General features: G+C 42.5%; 1 protein-coding gene across 5 annotated transcripts in view; it reads right to left on the reverse strand.

The window, feature by feature from the left end:
- LOC139759488 (uncharacterized) overlaps positions 1–17,939 on the reverse strand; it is a 71,682-nt gene that overhangs the window by 25,523 nt on the left and 28,220 nt on the right. For 2 of the 5 annotated variants that reach the window (XR_011715070.1, XR_011715073.1), the window contains exons 2-3: positions 7,345–7,679; positions 3,218–6,529 (exon numbers count right to left, since the gene is read on the reverse strand). Coding sequence is in view for 1 of the 5 variants with exons in the window: in XM_071681665.1 (XP_071537766.1) it covers positions 6,406–6,529; positions 7,345–7,652 (432 nt within the window). In the remaining 4 variants the exon portion in view is untranslated. Of the gene's footprint in view, positions 1–15; positions 6,530–7,344; positions 7,745–10,611; positions 10,769–17,939 lie in introns of those variants that run through there. The other 3 variants (XR_011715072.1, XR_011715071.1, XM_071681665.1) reach the window with 3 other exon arrangements.

Here is a 17,939-nt window from a genome sequence, read left to right on the forward strand (position 1 = left end):
GGTAAACTCATGCAGCACCTCCAGTGCTAATAACACCTCACATAGACTGATGACTGGGAGTCATTTAGAGATTGTGGAGCACTGCATTTTAGTTGCGTATTACATACCCTCACTCACTCCTCCTTTAACCATCAACCCCCCATCCCCCAATTAAGCCCAACAATGGCCCATCGATTCTCAACCCTGGATTAGCTGCAACATTGTTCATCTCCGCCACATGTCTGTGTGTGTGTGTGTGTGTGTGTGTGTGCTCCCGAGGTTGGGTAAAAACTACCTTTATTCAAATATCCTTTATTCATACAAAAGTTTAGTTATAAAAAAAAAAGCTTATCAATGCAACATCTAGGGACAGCCTCTGTCACTGTACACATTATGGCCTATATCGTAACACAGGTGTTAGCACAAGAACACCTTTAATGATGTGACTTGATAGAATAAGCAACTGGTAAACATAGTATATCTCAGACCCCATTCTAACAGTACAAGTTGATTTATATATATTTGATTCATATCTTTCAGTTATTGTCCACTGAATCTCCTATTTTTGAGGACACGGAAGGAGGAGAAGGACGAAAAGAAATAATAATGATAATGATATTAATAACTATCCCTAAGGTAGCAGAGAAAGAATTCTACCTCCATATTACCCGAGTGTCGTGGAAGGCGACTAAAGAGGATGGGAGCGGGGGTTTGGAAACTTTTCCCTTCTTGTATTTTAATTTTTAAAGAGAAAACAGGAGTCAAGTGGGGAGTGCTCGTCCTCCTCAACTGCTCAACTGGGGTGTCGGAATGTGATTGGATGTAACCAATATGACAAGAGATATTAGTACGTTTGAGGAAAGAAACTTTGATGTTCTGGTCTGAGTGAAACGAAACTCGAGGGTAAAGAGGAAGACTGATTTGGAAATGTCTTGGGAGAAAAGTCAGGGGTTGGTGAAAGGACAAGAGCTAAAGAAGGAGCAGCACTACACCTGAAGCAGGAGTTGTGGGAGTATGTGACAGTGTGTAAGGAAGTAAATTCTAGACTGATGTGGGTAAAACAAAGTGGATGGACATAGATGTGTGATCATTGGTGCTTATGCGCCTGGACATGAGAAGAAAGATCATGAGGCAAGTCTTTAGCGAGCAGCTGAGTGTCAGCAGTTTTGGTGCAAGAAACTGGGTATTAGTGATAGGTGATTTAAATGCGAAGGTAAGTAATGTGCCAGTTGAGGGTATAATTGGTGCTTATGGGGTTTTCAGTGTTATGAATGGAAATGGTGAAGAGCTTGAGTTGTGTGCTAAAAAAAATGAAGGAATATCTGGTCTAAAAAGAGATATACACAAATATATGTACGTGAGTAAGAAAGATGCAACAGCCTTATTAGATTAAGTATCAATTGACAGGCGTGTAAAAGAGAAACTTTTGGGTGTAAATGTGCAGAGATGGACAGCTGGTGGGTTGTCTGATCATTATTTTCTGGAGGCGAGGTTTTCGGAAAAGAGAAGACAATTTCGTGAGGTGAGTGAAGAGTGAGCGAGTTTCCAAACTCACTCACTCTCACTCCTTCGTGTTTCCTGACGGTAACTCGCTGAAGCGGGAAACAGCGATGATGTATAATAAATAATGAAATGAATAATAGCCAGCCATGGCAAATGGCATCCAAGATATCCAGAGAAGGAGATTTCCCCCTTTTAAGTGGTTCCCACGAATTCTACCCACAAAACCACCACAGCAACAGGAATCTTGGTCACATCATCACCCTAATTAGGCTTATCGAGCAACGGAATCTAGAAGAGTCTATGAAAAACTTATTCACATCTCAAGTGTAGATGATCACTGCTTAATAACTGGTCATCTTGATCTTCATGTCAGGTTATTATGACTTTCACTATTAGGAATTTCAAACTGTGGGAGATAAAGTTAGGTCCGGATGCATCATCTTTCTCATTTAACAGATCGCCAATGACGCTAGAGCTGTTTACATGAAATTAATCAATATCCTAAAATACGACGTAAACATACGTTGTAAATATAGATGCCTCATGTAAATGAATAAGAGCACCCTCGCAACGACTCGTGTTTACAGCATCATGCCATGGTTATAAACGTTTTTTCATTTCTAGTATGTGGAGATAACATGTAATTACCGAATGAGGAAAATGAAAGAGACGGGGGGGGAAGGGCAACAAGACCGTTCCCTAGTTATGGATGACTGCTTAAAAAAAAACTAATAATATATCCTCAAATGAAAGTTCTTCGTGAAACGTAACATTTATTCCCATTTCAAACTGGGATTTTTTAAGGGCTCACTGGCTATCGTCATGTCTATCGTTATGTCCGCATAGTTCGATGTCTTTACCGCTGTACAAACTGGATTATCAAAAGTCCCAACCTATGTATGTAGCGCCTTAGCCAATACATTTACTGAAGCCTTCAAGATAACTTTAGATGCTCGAACAAACATAACTTCGGAAGGGCTGCTGATGTGTCTTATCAAGAGTTGAAGAGTTCTGGAGAACTTCTCTTCTGTGGGTGAGCAATTAGGGCCAGAAGGGGAGGAGAAGGTGGGGAGTGGAAGGGGAGGCAACCGTAATTTCCTATAATTGGAAGAGGCCGAAGTCTAATTGGTTTAATGAGAGCTTGTCAGACTCAAGTCGATGATCCTCCTTAACATGTTTACTGCAATAGTATTGGAGTGGTTGTTGTCGGCAAACTGAATGGAAGGGAGTAGGGAGGAAATATCTTTGGTGGTGGTGGTGGGAGGACCGATGGTGCGGAGCGGTGGTGTGCGGGGCGGAGGTGATGGCTGTGAAGGTTGTGGTTGTGAGGATGCTCATGCGTAATGGTCACGGTACTGGTTGCTGTGGTGTTGGTGCTATTGGTAGTTATAATGGTTGTTGTTGAAGTGACAGTGCAGAAATGGTGGTGGGAATCACTGTTGTTGCCGAGATAGTTATTCTAGTGGTTGTAGCTGTGATCATTGTAATAACTGTTGTTGTAGTGATGGCAAATGTTGTGCTGGTTGCTAACAATGTTATGAACGATACAGGCAGGGACAACAGTGATTGTGGATAGTGGTGGTGGTGAGCGGTTGGTACGGCGGCGGAAGTGGTAGATGCAGGAGGTTAGTGGTAACGGTGGAGTTTTCCAGTAAAACCTACGCATTCCAACAGTATTATCAGCAAATCTCACCTCTACGTACTACTGAATCTAAAACGATATGAAAGAAGTCACCTTTTTTCCTATGACACTATTTTTCCTGACCTCCGATGTCGCCAAGTGCCACGTACTGACTAGAAATTTCACTGTGGCCGGGTAGGTGTGCTTACGTTGGTCGAGTGTAGCAAAACACACGAAAATCCACACAAACCGAAGAAACAAATAAAGTCATTAATCTCCATATGGCAACCTCTTTTATTGTTAAATGAACAATTTTTTTTGTTCCTGCCTGACAACATCTTTTCTTTATCTGTTCAACATTCGAGGCATAAATAATATCAAATGGCCGTCTAGAACCGTTTGGCAGCGCCATGTTAAAATCAACCCGCCGTCTTATATTACTACTTGGCAACTGATCATGTTTGTTTACATCACTCAGTCGTTCCACAGCTTCTTTCTATCTGATACTCCAACAAAGCTAAATGCTTCACTCGTTTCATAAAAAAATAATATATATCAGCCATACTTTAAATCGAATGAAATAAAACTTCTAAACACTAGTTTAATTAGAAAATTCTCAAATGATTTCCCTCACCAATGGTTACAGGGTAATACCACACTCAAGCCATTTGAACAATGCTAGTTCGTTCACTGTATCAACAGGAATCTGATTTCATCCCGTGTTTCACACACTATTCAAATAGGTAATAAAACAAAAGAAAGGGAATAGATAACAATCAATGTCATCAACTGGGTTTTTGATACTTTAAAAATACATTTTTCTTTCATACTTGTAGTTTCTAGGTAAAATCTGCAAAAATACATTCAAAGGAGAGTATTTGTACCATTCAGAGCTATTCTGATAACTGGAAAGGAAATGTCTGTATGTTGCATTTCTGCGAAGGTTTACGAAGCTCATGAGTTTATAACTAATGTGTCGAAACAGAATTGGAAAGTTCCATACCCACGTTCGAACCTCTCGTTACATGCTGGCCACGATTTCGACACGTCCAAGGTCTCACAAATCTTTTCTTGTGTTTCAGCAGCTAATATTTACAAAAATTCATGTGATATGTCAAAGCCTGTGGGCATATCACGAAAAATAAATTACATGCAAAAGTTTTTAACAATAAAACTTTTACAATTTCCATTGCATTCGCTCCACTTAGTGTAAAGAGGCAAGACAGAAACTAGGCTAAGTTAAATGAACTCTAACACTAAGAGCTTTGTATACAGACTTATAGCATAATAAACTCCGAGACACTACGAGTTATCTGCAGATTCTTGGCTACACAAAAAGACAGAGCATAACAGAAGCTTTGTGCATTTTTTTAGTTTCGTAAACCACATTATACCAGTAGTTTTCTGCAGCCTCTTACACTTTCACAATCTACAGTATACCAAAAGTTCTCTACACACTACTACAGCTTCGTAAACCACAATACACGAACAGTTTTGTGCAAATTCCTATATTCTTATGAAACACAGTATAGCAGCTCTTACAGCTTCGCAAACCACAGTATACCAGCAGTTTTGTGCAGACTTGTATAGTCTTACGAACCACAGTATACCAGAAGCCCTCACAGCTTCGTAAATCATAGTATACCAGCAGTTCTTTCTAAGTTTCACAGGTATACCAGAAGCTCTCCACACACTCTTACAGCTTCGTATACCACAGGATACCAGCAGTAGTATTGAGACCAGGTAGTAAACGTCAACCTTGGTCGTACCCTCGTGCCCAATCACTTGTGTGATGAGGTTTCATAAATCATCAGAAAAATTCTACAAAATCCATCATTCAGAATTCGGTGATCTGTTGCCGACAGACCGTTTTTGTACACGCGGCAACAGTTCCACGACATTATTGTAACTCCTTTCGATATATTTTCACTGATTTATAAGTACATGATACGTGGGAAAGATCACCCATATCAATACGTGGAGGCATTCAACTTATACTACCTACAAGGCAGCTTTGGAAGGAGTTTACAAGCTCATACAGTGGTGGTCAGGTATTTAGTAAGATCTTGTATTATGAGAATATCAATTCGAAACCCACAAGGCCTCTGAAAACCCCATATTTCACTATAGAATCCAAATTCAGATTACAAACAGATTCCAGTCAGGTAATCTTTGTACGTCATGTATTTTGATCCTGTGTTGATATTCATTATGACACCAACATATCTCAGGTTCTCTGCCTCACTCAGGAGGCTGATGACCCCTCGGTCTTCAGCATCAAACTTTACTCAGTTCGGTACACAAGTTATCGATCACTGAGGGAGAGGGACGTGTTTTTCTCAGAGCTGTCGGACGGCTCTTCCTGAGGCAGGAGGTTGGTGTCGGTGGAAGCGAGTGTCCTGAGAAGGTGACTCCCCCTCGTCCTCGTGGTTCTCTTGGGTTCTTGTACTGGTGGTGGTGGTAGTAGTCGTGGTGGTGGTGGTGGTAGTAGCGGTGGTAATGGTAGTCGTGGTGGTGGTAGTAGTTATCGTCGTCATCACTGTCGTTGTCAGGCTGTCATGGTAATGACAGCGTCGTGGAAGCGCTGTATGTCGTTGGGAGTGTCGAGGTAGCTCCAGTGTTCTTGCGATGATGATGGTCGTTGAGGATGATGATGGTTAGAGATACTCCAGTTGTGGAGGTTGCTTGCCACCTCGTCCTCTCCCTAAGAAGCTGAGAGAAAAAAGAGAAAAAGGGAAGAAAAGGAATAAGACGACGTAGATGATAGCACTGCCAGCGTCTCGCGTTCAGAAATCCAGCCTATCTCTCGTCCCATCCATCATGATGCTGTTGAGAACGAAGGTTCACGTACACACTTCACGGAGTTTGCTCTCAGGAGACAGAAGTTGTAGATCATACATCAACAGAAGAGCTCAAAATATACGGCTAATGTAAGAATATTGATAGATGCTCTAGTAAATATGATAACTGGAAATCACATGCAATGCAACATGGCTCTAGAGAATGTAAATGCAGCTGGTGCTAAGACAAAAGTGAATATAATGTGAGTTCACAAAGAAGACGGTTCATTGTGATGAGAAGCTGATAGGACGGGTTCATATACAAGATGGTCCTTAGGGGTTGTTGCTGATGCTATAGTGTCTCACTGGTCCAGAGTTCAGTAGCAGGAAATTGTTCTCTCAAGGGTTCCTGGGGAGATGAAACACCAGAGTTCATACGGGAGTCTTTGGATGTGGCTGATGAGGGTTCAGAGAGAGAAACACCTTCATTGTGAGGCTCCTGGAGGGTTGAGAAGGCCGGGTTCATACGGGAGGATCCTTGGGGTTGGTGTCGCTGGTACTTCTGTACTCCTGGTCGAGGACGTCATCCTTGGTGATGGAGTACAGGTCCTCCTCCAAACTCTCGTCTCCGTCGTCACAGCCGTACCTGCCACAAGGAGACGAGTCATCACTTAAATCTATGCATCACAGACACATGTTTGTCTGTATCATTATTTTGTACATTAAAATCCATCTGCTAAAGGTCTCTGCAACAGAATTATTCCAATAATTCTATATAAACCTACTGGAATAAATTTCTGTTCATAGCAAAAATTTCAATATCAAAGTCTGTCAATACTGGAATCTGTCAGTAGGAAAGTCTATGAATGTTGATATATACCGATCTGTGCAAACTGGTAAAATGCACTGAAGTCAGAATCCTCTAATGTCACTCTCAATACACTAACACAAATCAATACTAGCAATATGTTAATCTTTAGCAAAGTTAACTAACTTAATAACCATATTGTAAAGAAGTTCCTACGAACGGGAAGCAACAAATTCAACGAACATTTTTTTTTTCAGCCAATAAAACATCTTAATTTCAATTCCGATTTAAACATTACACACCTCAATCGATCGAACGCGATAAGCTTGATATATTTTTCTCCTTCAGATTTTTCCCTCGTCATTATTGTCTGTGGAGTCCACAGACTGTTGTAAGAATTTAATAAAGGCCTCGTATAGCACGCCGGAGAGTGCTGGGGAACCGAACAACATAACAGTCCAATTACGGTATGAGAATAATAGGTTGTCAATGGCTATATGAGTGGAGGAACCCAAGGGTATTTGTCCCTGATTCCACTGAAACCTTTACTAATGAATCACAGTGAGAGGACTTTCATTTATCGGATACAATATTGTTCTGGATTATCTATATATCTATGAATGATATAAAGGCGTTAAGGGGAGGTGTCTTACTTGGCAGCGACGGTGAGGCAGGCGAGGAGGGTGAGGAGGCCGGCCACTATGAGGGTGAGGGCGAGCGGCAGCGGCGGCGTGTGCATGGGGCGGGAGCCACTCATGGGCTTGCTGAGGATGACGTGGTAGAAGACCGAGCCCGCCGTCAGCATGAGCGTCCCCAGCAGGAAGCTCATCAGCAGGCAGTAGGCGCGAGTGGTGGGCGCTGCCTGGGGGCTGAACAGTCCCTTGTAGCGTACCTGCTTGGCCATACTGCTGCTGCTGCTACTGCTACTGCTGGAAGAACTGCTGTGCTGCTGTGGTGACATCTGGCCTGCCTACCAGCCAACCACGACCTGCAACAGTGGTGATGTGGTGAGTCTACTGCTGCTGCTGCTGCTGCTGTTGTTAGAACCACAATCTGAAAAAGATGTAGTATCATGTTTCCTGAACAAAGTCTTAAGGAAAATGAACAATACAAAGACATTCCTACAACAATCATGGAAACAGACGAAACTGAATAGACAAATGACAAACAGATTATATCAAAAGCATCTGCTATAAAAGGACTTAATCATCTTTTTTGTAAAGCTCCTAAAGATAAAGAAAAGACCACAGTGTCACATGGTACTTTCATATGACCTTTACAACTGGTGTTAAGATGAAGAGAATATCATCCAATAACTCAAAAAAAAAAATGTCTTTGCAATACATGAAAGATCATTGGTGGACGTAAAGTCTTATAAAGACAATAACCCTACAGTAACTTCACTGTCTCCGTAAAGTATTATCATAATAACTTTTATAGATATCGTTCTCTTTCACTCCTTAAGCACAATACTGCCACTGAGCACTGTGGCACGACCCTTGAGTCCGCCAGCACGACACTCGGGTATATTGGTCTGATCAAAGACCAGGCCATTGCAACCAAGGGTCGTACAGTCAGTTATCAGTGTGTAGTACCGTCGTGCTCAGGGGATGAAGACGCCTTTCCTTCCGTGCGAACTCTTAAAGCAACGGAGAAGGAGGAGGAGGATCCGACACCCCCTCTAGCTGGGCATTACACTCATACAGCAGGCATGGAGTAGCGGTGCGAACATTACAGGATAACATAGTCTCCATTATGACATGCAAATGACAATGAGGAGTCTTAAGGCGTGAGAGTTCCATTAGCGAAGTTCCTGCCAGCTGTGAGGGACAGGAATATCTTAATGCATGACACAAATTTCCATTTAGTATGCCCTAAATCATAGGCTATATCAGTAAATAAGACAGGAAAGGATCTAGCAAATTACGACATGAACAAAACTGGCAAACTTCTTTTGGGTAAAGTATGTTTCAAACACATGATGAGGTTCTCTTAACTGCACATATATCACAGATTCTAAAGACCTCCTTTCAAGTTTCCACACTTAAGATAACATAGGAGAAAGCTACTATCATATACCTACACGTATATGAGATTTCAACAAATAGACCTCACAGGATTAACTAACTCCACACCAAGGTAAGTGTTCCGAAACCCTTAAAGAACACTGAACTCCCCTTCTAGGGATACATTAGTATATATTAGTATAAATCAGTATATATTAGAAAACAAAATTACAAAACTACTGACGAATAATTGCCCACAAATTACATTTAGAATTATGTTTACTGATCCATATACAACAAGCTCTTTTATTTCAGAAATGAGAAGCTAGTACTTAAGGATTTCATCTCTAACATTATATATAAAGCAAATGGTTCAAACTGTAACGTTAGACACATTAGTGGTAGAGCGAAAAAGTCCTCACCACACGTATTGACTATACTCTAATTATTCACTTTTTTCAGTATTAGACGAATGCATTAGTGATATAAGAACATTGGAAGTTTAGAAAATTTGAATATTATGCAATCCTAGCTAGAATTCATTGGCAACAACACCTTATAACGCTTGTTGACAGTAATGCATAACGTGCAGTTAGACGAGTTGACTGTTCAATATCCTTAAATCGCATAAAATTGTACACAAATATTTGTGAGAATAGTAATCTTGTAAATGTGACGGTTCCTGCCATGCTTCTGGGTCCTTGTAACCTGCGCGTGACATTAACCTAACTGTGGTTAGAGCGACAGGTGGTAGGGTGGAAGCAGTAGCGGAAGGCACATCACTGAGGACAGGGTCTACTGCTGGAGGGCCACAGCAGGTCACAGCTGCTGGGTGTGTATGCTGAAACATCTTCACAGTCACATTAAGTATGCTAGTTTTAGATTTACTGTTACACACACACACACACACACACACACACACACACACACACACACATACATACATATATATTCAAAAATAGATACACGTATATTCGTAAACATGTCTAACCTGTAAGCCTATGCATATTAACGAAGGTAAGTACGTCCATACGTGTTCATACGCATATTAAACCCGTCCGCACGTCAGCTAACCCATACTATCGCTATACAAGCCAGAATACATCTCCCCGGGACCATGTGTGTTGTCAGGACACCCATCCACCGTCATGTATATTCATAAGTGTGTTCATAGGCAGCGGAGGCCCAGAGAGACTGGGTGAGGCTTCTACCTCGTCCTTCCCCTAATGTTTGGGAGGGGAAGACGGTACCATCGTCTTCAAACAGAGGTGGAAGAGTCCAGCAAACTCTAGTTACATTTTGGTACAAATTTGCAAAGTTTGAGTCATTTCTGCTTATTGACCGAACTAGTTATTAGATCTGGGGAGAAGATGTTGCGAGACTTTGTGTGTGTGTGTGTGTGTGTGTGTGTGTGTGTGTGTGTGTGTGTGTGGAGGTGGGGGAAGAACGTTCGGGATGAGGAATTGTGAGAGTGTCTCATTCATAGTCGTGAGGTTATAGCTAAATTTCGTCTAAGGAACTCTCTCTCTCTCTCTCTCTCTCTCTCTCTCTCTCTCTCTCTCTCTCTCCCTCCGTAAGCAGGTCCCAGAGCCCCACGTCAGTATCTAAGACACATAGTTCCCTCTAGACTGGCTGATGGCTCTCCACAGCCCAACAATTCATTGCCCAAATTCCAACTTGTCCCAAATGACAGTTATAAGCAATTATCATTTTCTCGCTATGCTCTCTCGCTAAGATGGTACAAAGTTCTCGTCCTCTGAGATATTTCAGACTTTTGTGAACAATATTCTCTCTCTTGTAGTCCAACAATACTCATATTTTGTATTTGTTGTTGTTTGTGTTGCATTCCGGTGCATCATAAGAAAATACAATTCATTATAGAGCACAGAAGTTCTTGAGAACAACTTATCCCACCTTGTTACTGCGTTGCTTTGTGTTGTTCCTTAATGTTACTTATATACCGGTTGTTGTTGCGGCTCCTGATTATAACACCTCTACTGCTACAACTTCTCCTGAATGATGAGACGTCCTCAGCTTGCGTGTTTCCCGTCGCCAGTGTTCGAACGTACTGGTGACATGTCTGCACAGACGAGGTCAGGACGAGGCGTCTGCGGACGCTGTTTACGACGCGAGGAAGAATTAGATTACTCTCCAGGATGAGGACTCACGAAGTGTACTACAGGAGCTGGAAGGGAAGCGTGCATGGTCGTAATTGCCTCTGATATCGTTGTGGTTCAGTCTTGTGGGAGAGGCGCGGATCGACGGCGCGTGTCACCAAGCGGCGCGGCGTGCAGGTGGCCACATAATGATGACTGAGTCATGTCTTTCTCTGCTGATCCAAAGATTTTGAGTCTGATGTTTTGGTGGTGTGGACACAATACTGATACCGTGTGAGTACCGTTGCGAGACGTGTGGTTGACACGAGACTTGCCTTTGGAAGTCTTCCACAATGCTAGAGTTCAGAGCGTGCATTAGTAGTGTTAAGGTGCCAGCACTTGTTGAAACTCTGTCTCGGTTAAGAATGTTTGGTCTGAAGTTAGGAGATCTCCAGACCATGGCAAATGGTCTTCGATGCGTTTGTTAACCATGATATACGACAGAACTCCTTCAGATGATTTGACTCTGTTAGAACAGGCAGGTCAACTCTTCATATCATTCTCTCTCTCTCTCTCTCTCTCTCTCTCTCTCTCTCTCTCTCTCTCTCTCTCTCTCTAACGCAGACATTCTCCTTTTTTCTGTCGCCATACAGATACTTCCTCTATCTGTCTATCCTCAAACAAACCCCCTTCCCTCTGTCTATCCTCACTCACAGATTCCCTTCCTCTGTCTATCCTCGCTCACAGATTCCCTTTCCTCTGTCTATCCTCGAACACAGATTGCCTCCCTCTGTCTATCCTCACACACAGATTCCCTCCCTCTGTCTATCCCCTCGCACAGAATCCCTCCCTCTTTCTATGCTCACGCACAGTTTCCCTTCCTCTGTCTATCCTCACACACAGATTCCCTCACTCTGCCCATTTCGTTAAACAGACTTCCTCGTCCCGTCCATCCTTGCCTTTCTCTCCTCCTGCTTTCCTTTTTCCCGTATCTTTCCCTCCACCTGCCTTCCTCTCGTTCTAAATTCTTAACCCTTTTTCCCGTTCTTTGTTCCTCCGTCCTCGTAAATTGCCCTCTATCACCCTCTTCATTTCTTCTTCCAACTTTTTTATTTCACACGCTTTACTCCAATGTTTGCTTAGTCCAAACAGATTCCCTCCCTGCCTATCTCTTTTTTTTGTTTTCCTTTGTTTACTTTAAACATTTTCTTCATCTTTCTCATGATTATTTTTGTTGAACTGCTCTGAGTCCCTCAATTACTGTTTTTCTTTAACCTACATTTACTTTCTTCCGTACATAAAGTGTTCCCTCCTTTATTTCTTCATACTGTTTTGTTCCTGAGACACATTTTAACATTATGTCATCATGCCATCCATTCTCCGTATCCTCCCTTGCGACATGTCTTCATTCACCTCACTCTTTTTTTTTTTTTTTCCTCGGGTTATCTCTATTTTTTTTTTTTTTTTTGAGGGGGAAAAGTGGGGAATGTTTTCGAGGGTCATACTGTGAGCACAGTCCTCAGTAACCAGTTGACACAAGGTCAAAAGGTATATAAACCTTGGTATCTTTGCGCAATAGTGCTTTTTCTTTTTTCGTATTTCGCCCTCGTTTTAGATTTCCTAAAGGATATTTTTTGGAGACAAAATGTTAAAATTTATCGCAGTGTCCTAACTCTTACCTATTGCAAGAAAAAAGCAGCCGCCCACCAACCCATACTCCTGCATATGGTCGTTTAGCCCTAAACACATCCAAAAGCTGGTCGTCCAGCTCTAAACCATCCAGAAGGTGGTCGGTTAACCACCAAAATTCAAGAACTGGTCGACCAGCCCCCTAAGATCCAGAAAGCAAGTGTTCAACCCATAAACAACTATTAGATTGGTCGTTCAGCCCCCAAACAACCAGAAGCTGGTTGTTCAGTCCCTGACACAACCAGAAACTGTTCATTCTGCTCCAAACAGAGGGGACGCAAAGTGAAAGACAGAATCCTTTGTTACGTCACTGTTGGTTGACCCAGAAACCTATGTTAAGCAAAGCCTCAGGCTTTAAGGTTATAAATATCCCTTCCACAGGTCCCAATTGAGGCAGTGACTCGTGAACCACTGTAGCTGTTTCAAAAGTCTTTTTTTTCATTTCTTTGTATCTGATACAGTATCTAATATATACATACATAGTTCAGATTTTTCGTATTTTAACTCTACCTCATTCGCAACTACATTTCTTTTGCTTATGAATCAGTTATTTGCCTGTCTGTCTGTCTGTCTGTCTGTCTGTCTGACCGTCTGTTTGTCTGCCCTCCCTTACCCACCCCCCTCTGTCTTTCTCTATCTCTCACTTTGACTCTTGATTCCTGAATATATATGACTTTTCCTTCTTTTACAAACGTGACTGCCCCTACTCTTCAACCTGTCCCTTCTAAAACATCTCTTCCTCATGTCAGTATATTCATCTTATCTCCCAGCGCAAACACCTCCACGTCTTTCTCATGTATCCTCCACCTCGTCCAGTATCTCTGGCCTCTTCATCCACCTGATCAATACTCTGTGCAATAGAACGAACTAAACAAAACTATTCCTTCAGTTACAACTAAGATTTTGACAAATTATTCTCAAGCACTTTTTTCAAGTATATCCATAGTAACCTTTCATTCCTCACCAGATATTCACACTGCAGGTTAAGGCTTTGGCTTAATCACGTATCACATGAGATGAGCAGCGTTCCACAGGATACATATACAGCAAATCTCCATAATATAACAGACAGGACGACTGATGAAGCCATGTGTGTGTTTACTGGTCCCCTTAGAGATGTCAGAGTCATCACAATCTAATTGTACACAACTCTCTGACTTCTGTATCTCCAGCTCGTCACTTATATAAAGACGGTCGTGTCTCCCTTCTTCGTGACCTACATACCCCATATATTGTAATGCCGACCACCCTCCGACCTCCTGGTGGCACATACATAGGTCCTCATTAATGAAGGACACCTTCTCACCTCCTGCTGGAGTACACTGGCTAAGTATTGCCGGCCGGCCACATTCCCTCCTCCTCAGGACACATTCTCTCATTAATACTGGACCTGGCAACTCTCTCTCTCTCTCTCTCTCTCTCTCTCTCTCTCTCTCTCTCTCTCTCTCTCTCTCTCTCATTAATGCCAGACATCCTCCCAACTCCTGGCGACCCGGACACCCTCGTTAATGCCTGGCACCTTCCCACCTTTCTGAGGGGTCACTATATACAGACTCACACCACGGGAGTACTACGCTACTGGACCTTACCCTCTTACCCAAGTCCTCTCACACTGTGAGGGGAAGAGCCTCACTGAAGATTGTGGAAGATGATCAGAACTTTAGTCAAAACTTCAGACAAATGTAAAGAAGGTTTTGGGTGTCCCATTTGCTGAGGCCACCGCCATCATTACGGTTTGAGAAACTTGTTCCTACGAGATTCTTTACGGAGGAGAAAAATCTGACTCCAACATAATCTGAAACAGAGACTAATGTCTCCACTACAGTGAATCCACTTGGGTGCACTTTTAACGTCAAACACATTATGCATAATGTTGTCAGTCGTAGTGAGACATGTTAATGGTTCCTTCTGCAACTTATTACTCTTACATTTTCTCTTTATTCCGTTTTTAAATTAATGACCATTCTTTTATCCATCACACAACTGAAGGATAGTTACTATTGACTTGATAACATAGCTAACACCAGAATGATAGATCTCTCTGAAAGAGATGGAACCATTTTCCTCCAACCCCTTAAGGTATTTCTACACACCTTGGCTAACTGTTGCGGTGGCAGAGGCTGTCACTGGAGCGATGTGTACCTTGTACTCTAAAAGAACCACATCGGGTGTTGTAACACGTCCGACCGCCCACTCTAACGGTAGCAGTAAAAAAAAAAAAGAGGAAAGGTCTAAGCGGATCATTCATAAAAGAAAGAGAGCTCATTCTAACAAGGTCATTAGGGTTCTTTCAACAATCATCCATGATCTGGGTTAATTTCCCCTTCGTTACCAAGCTTAATAACTCATCAACGTATCGAACTATTTTTTCCCCCTGTCCGTCGACAGCGTGCACAGTGATTGCACCATATACAAAGTGGAAATATAAAGCTACCGTTTGATGTATAAATCTGTCCGTATATTCTGGTTTCGACGGTCATAGGATCACCACTATTGTAAGAGTCAGTCTCGTTGATTCCTGCGGCTGACGATCTGGGCCCAGGTGACAGAACAGAGCCTGTAGTGGGAGGAGTTAAGCTGTGGTGAATACAGAAAAAAAAATTACATCACAACATACGGACAGAGGGATTGAATTCGGTTTCCGTATCGTTTGTAGATATTTCTTTTATCTTCTGTATATATAAAGGCCGTACAACTCTCAGTATCTATCGGTTCATCTATCATACCAATGTGTTATTAGCCGTCTAGTTTGTCATCATTCAAAACGTCAGTAGGGTTATCTGTGTTCCCATCTGCCCTAAACATGTTTGTTGACCAATCTGTTTGATTCCATTTATATGTGTGTATCTTTCATATATTTATCCGTCTGTACGTCCGTTCGTAAGTCGCTGCCTGACAGGGGAAACTTTGTCAGCAAGAACAACACACAGACACACACACACACACACACACACACACACACACAAGAACCATCTTATCTGGTCAGGACAAACTAACGGCCGCAACGGATTTTTCAACCGTCATGTCTGACAGTTGACAATAATGGATTGTTTTTAGTCTGACTAAACTTGTGTCTGGCGTCGGTGGTGAGGGGCTGAAGAGGGTACATCTCTGGTGAGCTTTGGGAACCGTCGTCCACACAAAGATGTATCTGTGTGAGGTACATGTGTCTGGGAACTGGGGGAAGACCAGAGCTGAATTTAGGGTGATGGAGGGAAGATGTGTATGTGTTTGTAGAACTGCAGCAAGATTAGATTAATTGCCAGATGCCTGAGAGAGAGAGAGAGAGAGAGAGAGAGAGAGAGAGAGAGAGAGAGAGAGAGAGAGAGAGAGAGAGAGAGAGAGAGAGAGGTCTGCCTCAGCGTCTTGGAGGAAAGATATACCTGAACAACAAAAGTTCCATAATGACAGATCTTCGCAAGACAAACATTTCCCCTTCTTCCGTATTCACCGAAAAAAAGTGAAGGATACGAGATTTAGAATTAATGATTCAGTCAACGTCTGCACTGTAACTTACAGTAACTTCTTGTAACTTTCACCTTACCTAGGAAGTCTTCCATCTTCCTATGTCAATGTTGATAACCTTCACTTATAGGAAGATGAGGCAGGTCATCAAACCACTTGATTATGTGCTGAAACTTCAGCACCAAAAATGTAACTGATGACATCGTTTTGAAAAAAGCCAGGTTACAAAACTCACCTGATGAAATGTGGTTTAAGTCGTCTTTTTGAAGCCAAGACAAACAAACTTGAGTCATATGATGTGAACTTCATTCAAAATTTTCAAGGAAGTTACAGTGATGAGTGGGACGTTTGCTCCACACACACACACACACACACACACACACACACACACACACACACACATACACACACACACACACACACACACACACACACACACACACACACACACACACACACACACATACATACACACACACTGAACAAGCTGCTGCTTAAGATGGGTGTAAAAGCTCTGTAGTTGACTTTGGTGGTAGTGGCTGGTATCTGTAGGTTGTGTTGGTTATGGTTGGTGTCGTCTGTGGCTAAAAGTGGTGATGGTGGTTGGTGTCTATGGTTAGCTATGGTGGTGGTGGGGTTGGTTGGTGTCTGTGGCTGTCTGTGGTGGTGGTTGGTGTGTGTGGCTGACTGTGGTGGTGACGGCTGGTGTCGTCTGTGGGTGACTTTGGTTTTGGTGACTGCTGTACGAAATTTCAGACCAACGAAATCTCAGATTAGACTCATCTTGACCCCGCTCTCGGGTCAAGCGGGTCGGGTACATAACCCGTGACCCAACATGACCCCACGTTCAATTCACTCCCAAGTGACCCGTTGAACTGCCACCCGCCAAACCGTTTCCAACTCTCTTTAAAACTGTGATTGAATAACTTCATACAAACATGCACCTTTTTTTCCCCTTTTAACTTTTCAGTTTGAGTAAAAGTTGATATTCAGCTACACGGCAAATATAAGATAAGTTTTCCTCTATTTACAAAAATAGAGACTCTGTGAATTACTTGATTAATATAAATGAATATTCTAATGAATTCATAGCTAAGGGAACTACTAGGGTCGATCCAAAGGGAAGGCTACAGTCCACAAGAGTTGTGCCGTCGCGCTCAAATGTCGTACTTTTGTGCTTATTGGTCACGCAGTCGTCCTCAGTGGTCGTACGGTCGTGCTTCAGGATAGTAACGTAACTTTGTACTCTAGGGACGTACCGTAGTCCTAAAGGAACGTACCGTCGTGTTCTAGGGTCGTGCTGTCGTGCTCTAGGGTCGTACCGTCGCACTCAAGAGTTTAAACAACACTTAGCTTTACACGTACATTCATCTATCAGCTTAAATAAATTCTCTTTCTCACAGTATTACTAAGTCTTCTTCCCCTTACAGGTTTCTCCCATCACCATCTGGGTATGGAATTACCTCGCGTCTCTCTGTATCAGCCACACGAGCCTTATACATCATTATCATGAATAATGATACCAATAGAACACATTCCCTCTCACCTTTCCCTTCTCCTGTCACTTGGCATCTCCTCTGTGTCGCGTTTAAATATTCACTACATGTAACATATTCATATTAGGTTTGACAATGAAAACACTTTTATACCTTTTGTCTGCTGGTCGCGTATCAGCGACGAAATGGAATAAAGGACATCATTTTTCGAGATATGAATACCTTCTCCAGGCGCCTCAGCAGAATTTAGAATCCTTCACTGAAGTGACCCATCCAGTGTCCTGAATTTTGCTGTCCTGAATAGCAATCTCTCTCTCTCTCTCTCTCTCTCTCTCTCTCTCTCTCTCTCTCTCTCTCTCTCTCTCTCTCTCTCTCTCTCTCTCCTACCACAACCCTCCGCAGGTAATGGCCCAAGTTCGTTCCAGAGGACAATTATTTGTGTTGGAGCGGAATGCAAATTTATCCTCGTTTGTCTTGCAACAGTTTCCATTGCAAG

This window comes from Panulirus ornatus, chromosome 33 (assembly GCF_036320965.1).
Source record: "Panulirus ornatus isolate Po-2019 chromosome 33, ASM3632096v1, whole genome shotgun sequence".
NCBI classification, from domain to species: Eukaryota; Metazoa; Arthropoda; class Malacostraca; order Decapoda; family Palinuridae; genus Panulirus; species Panulirus ornatus.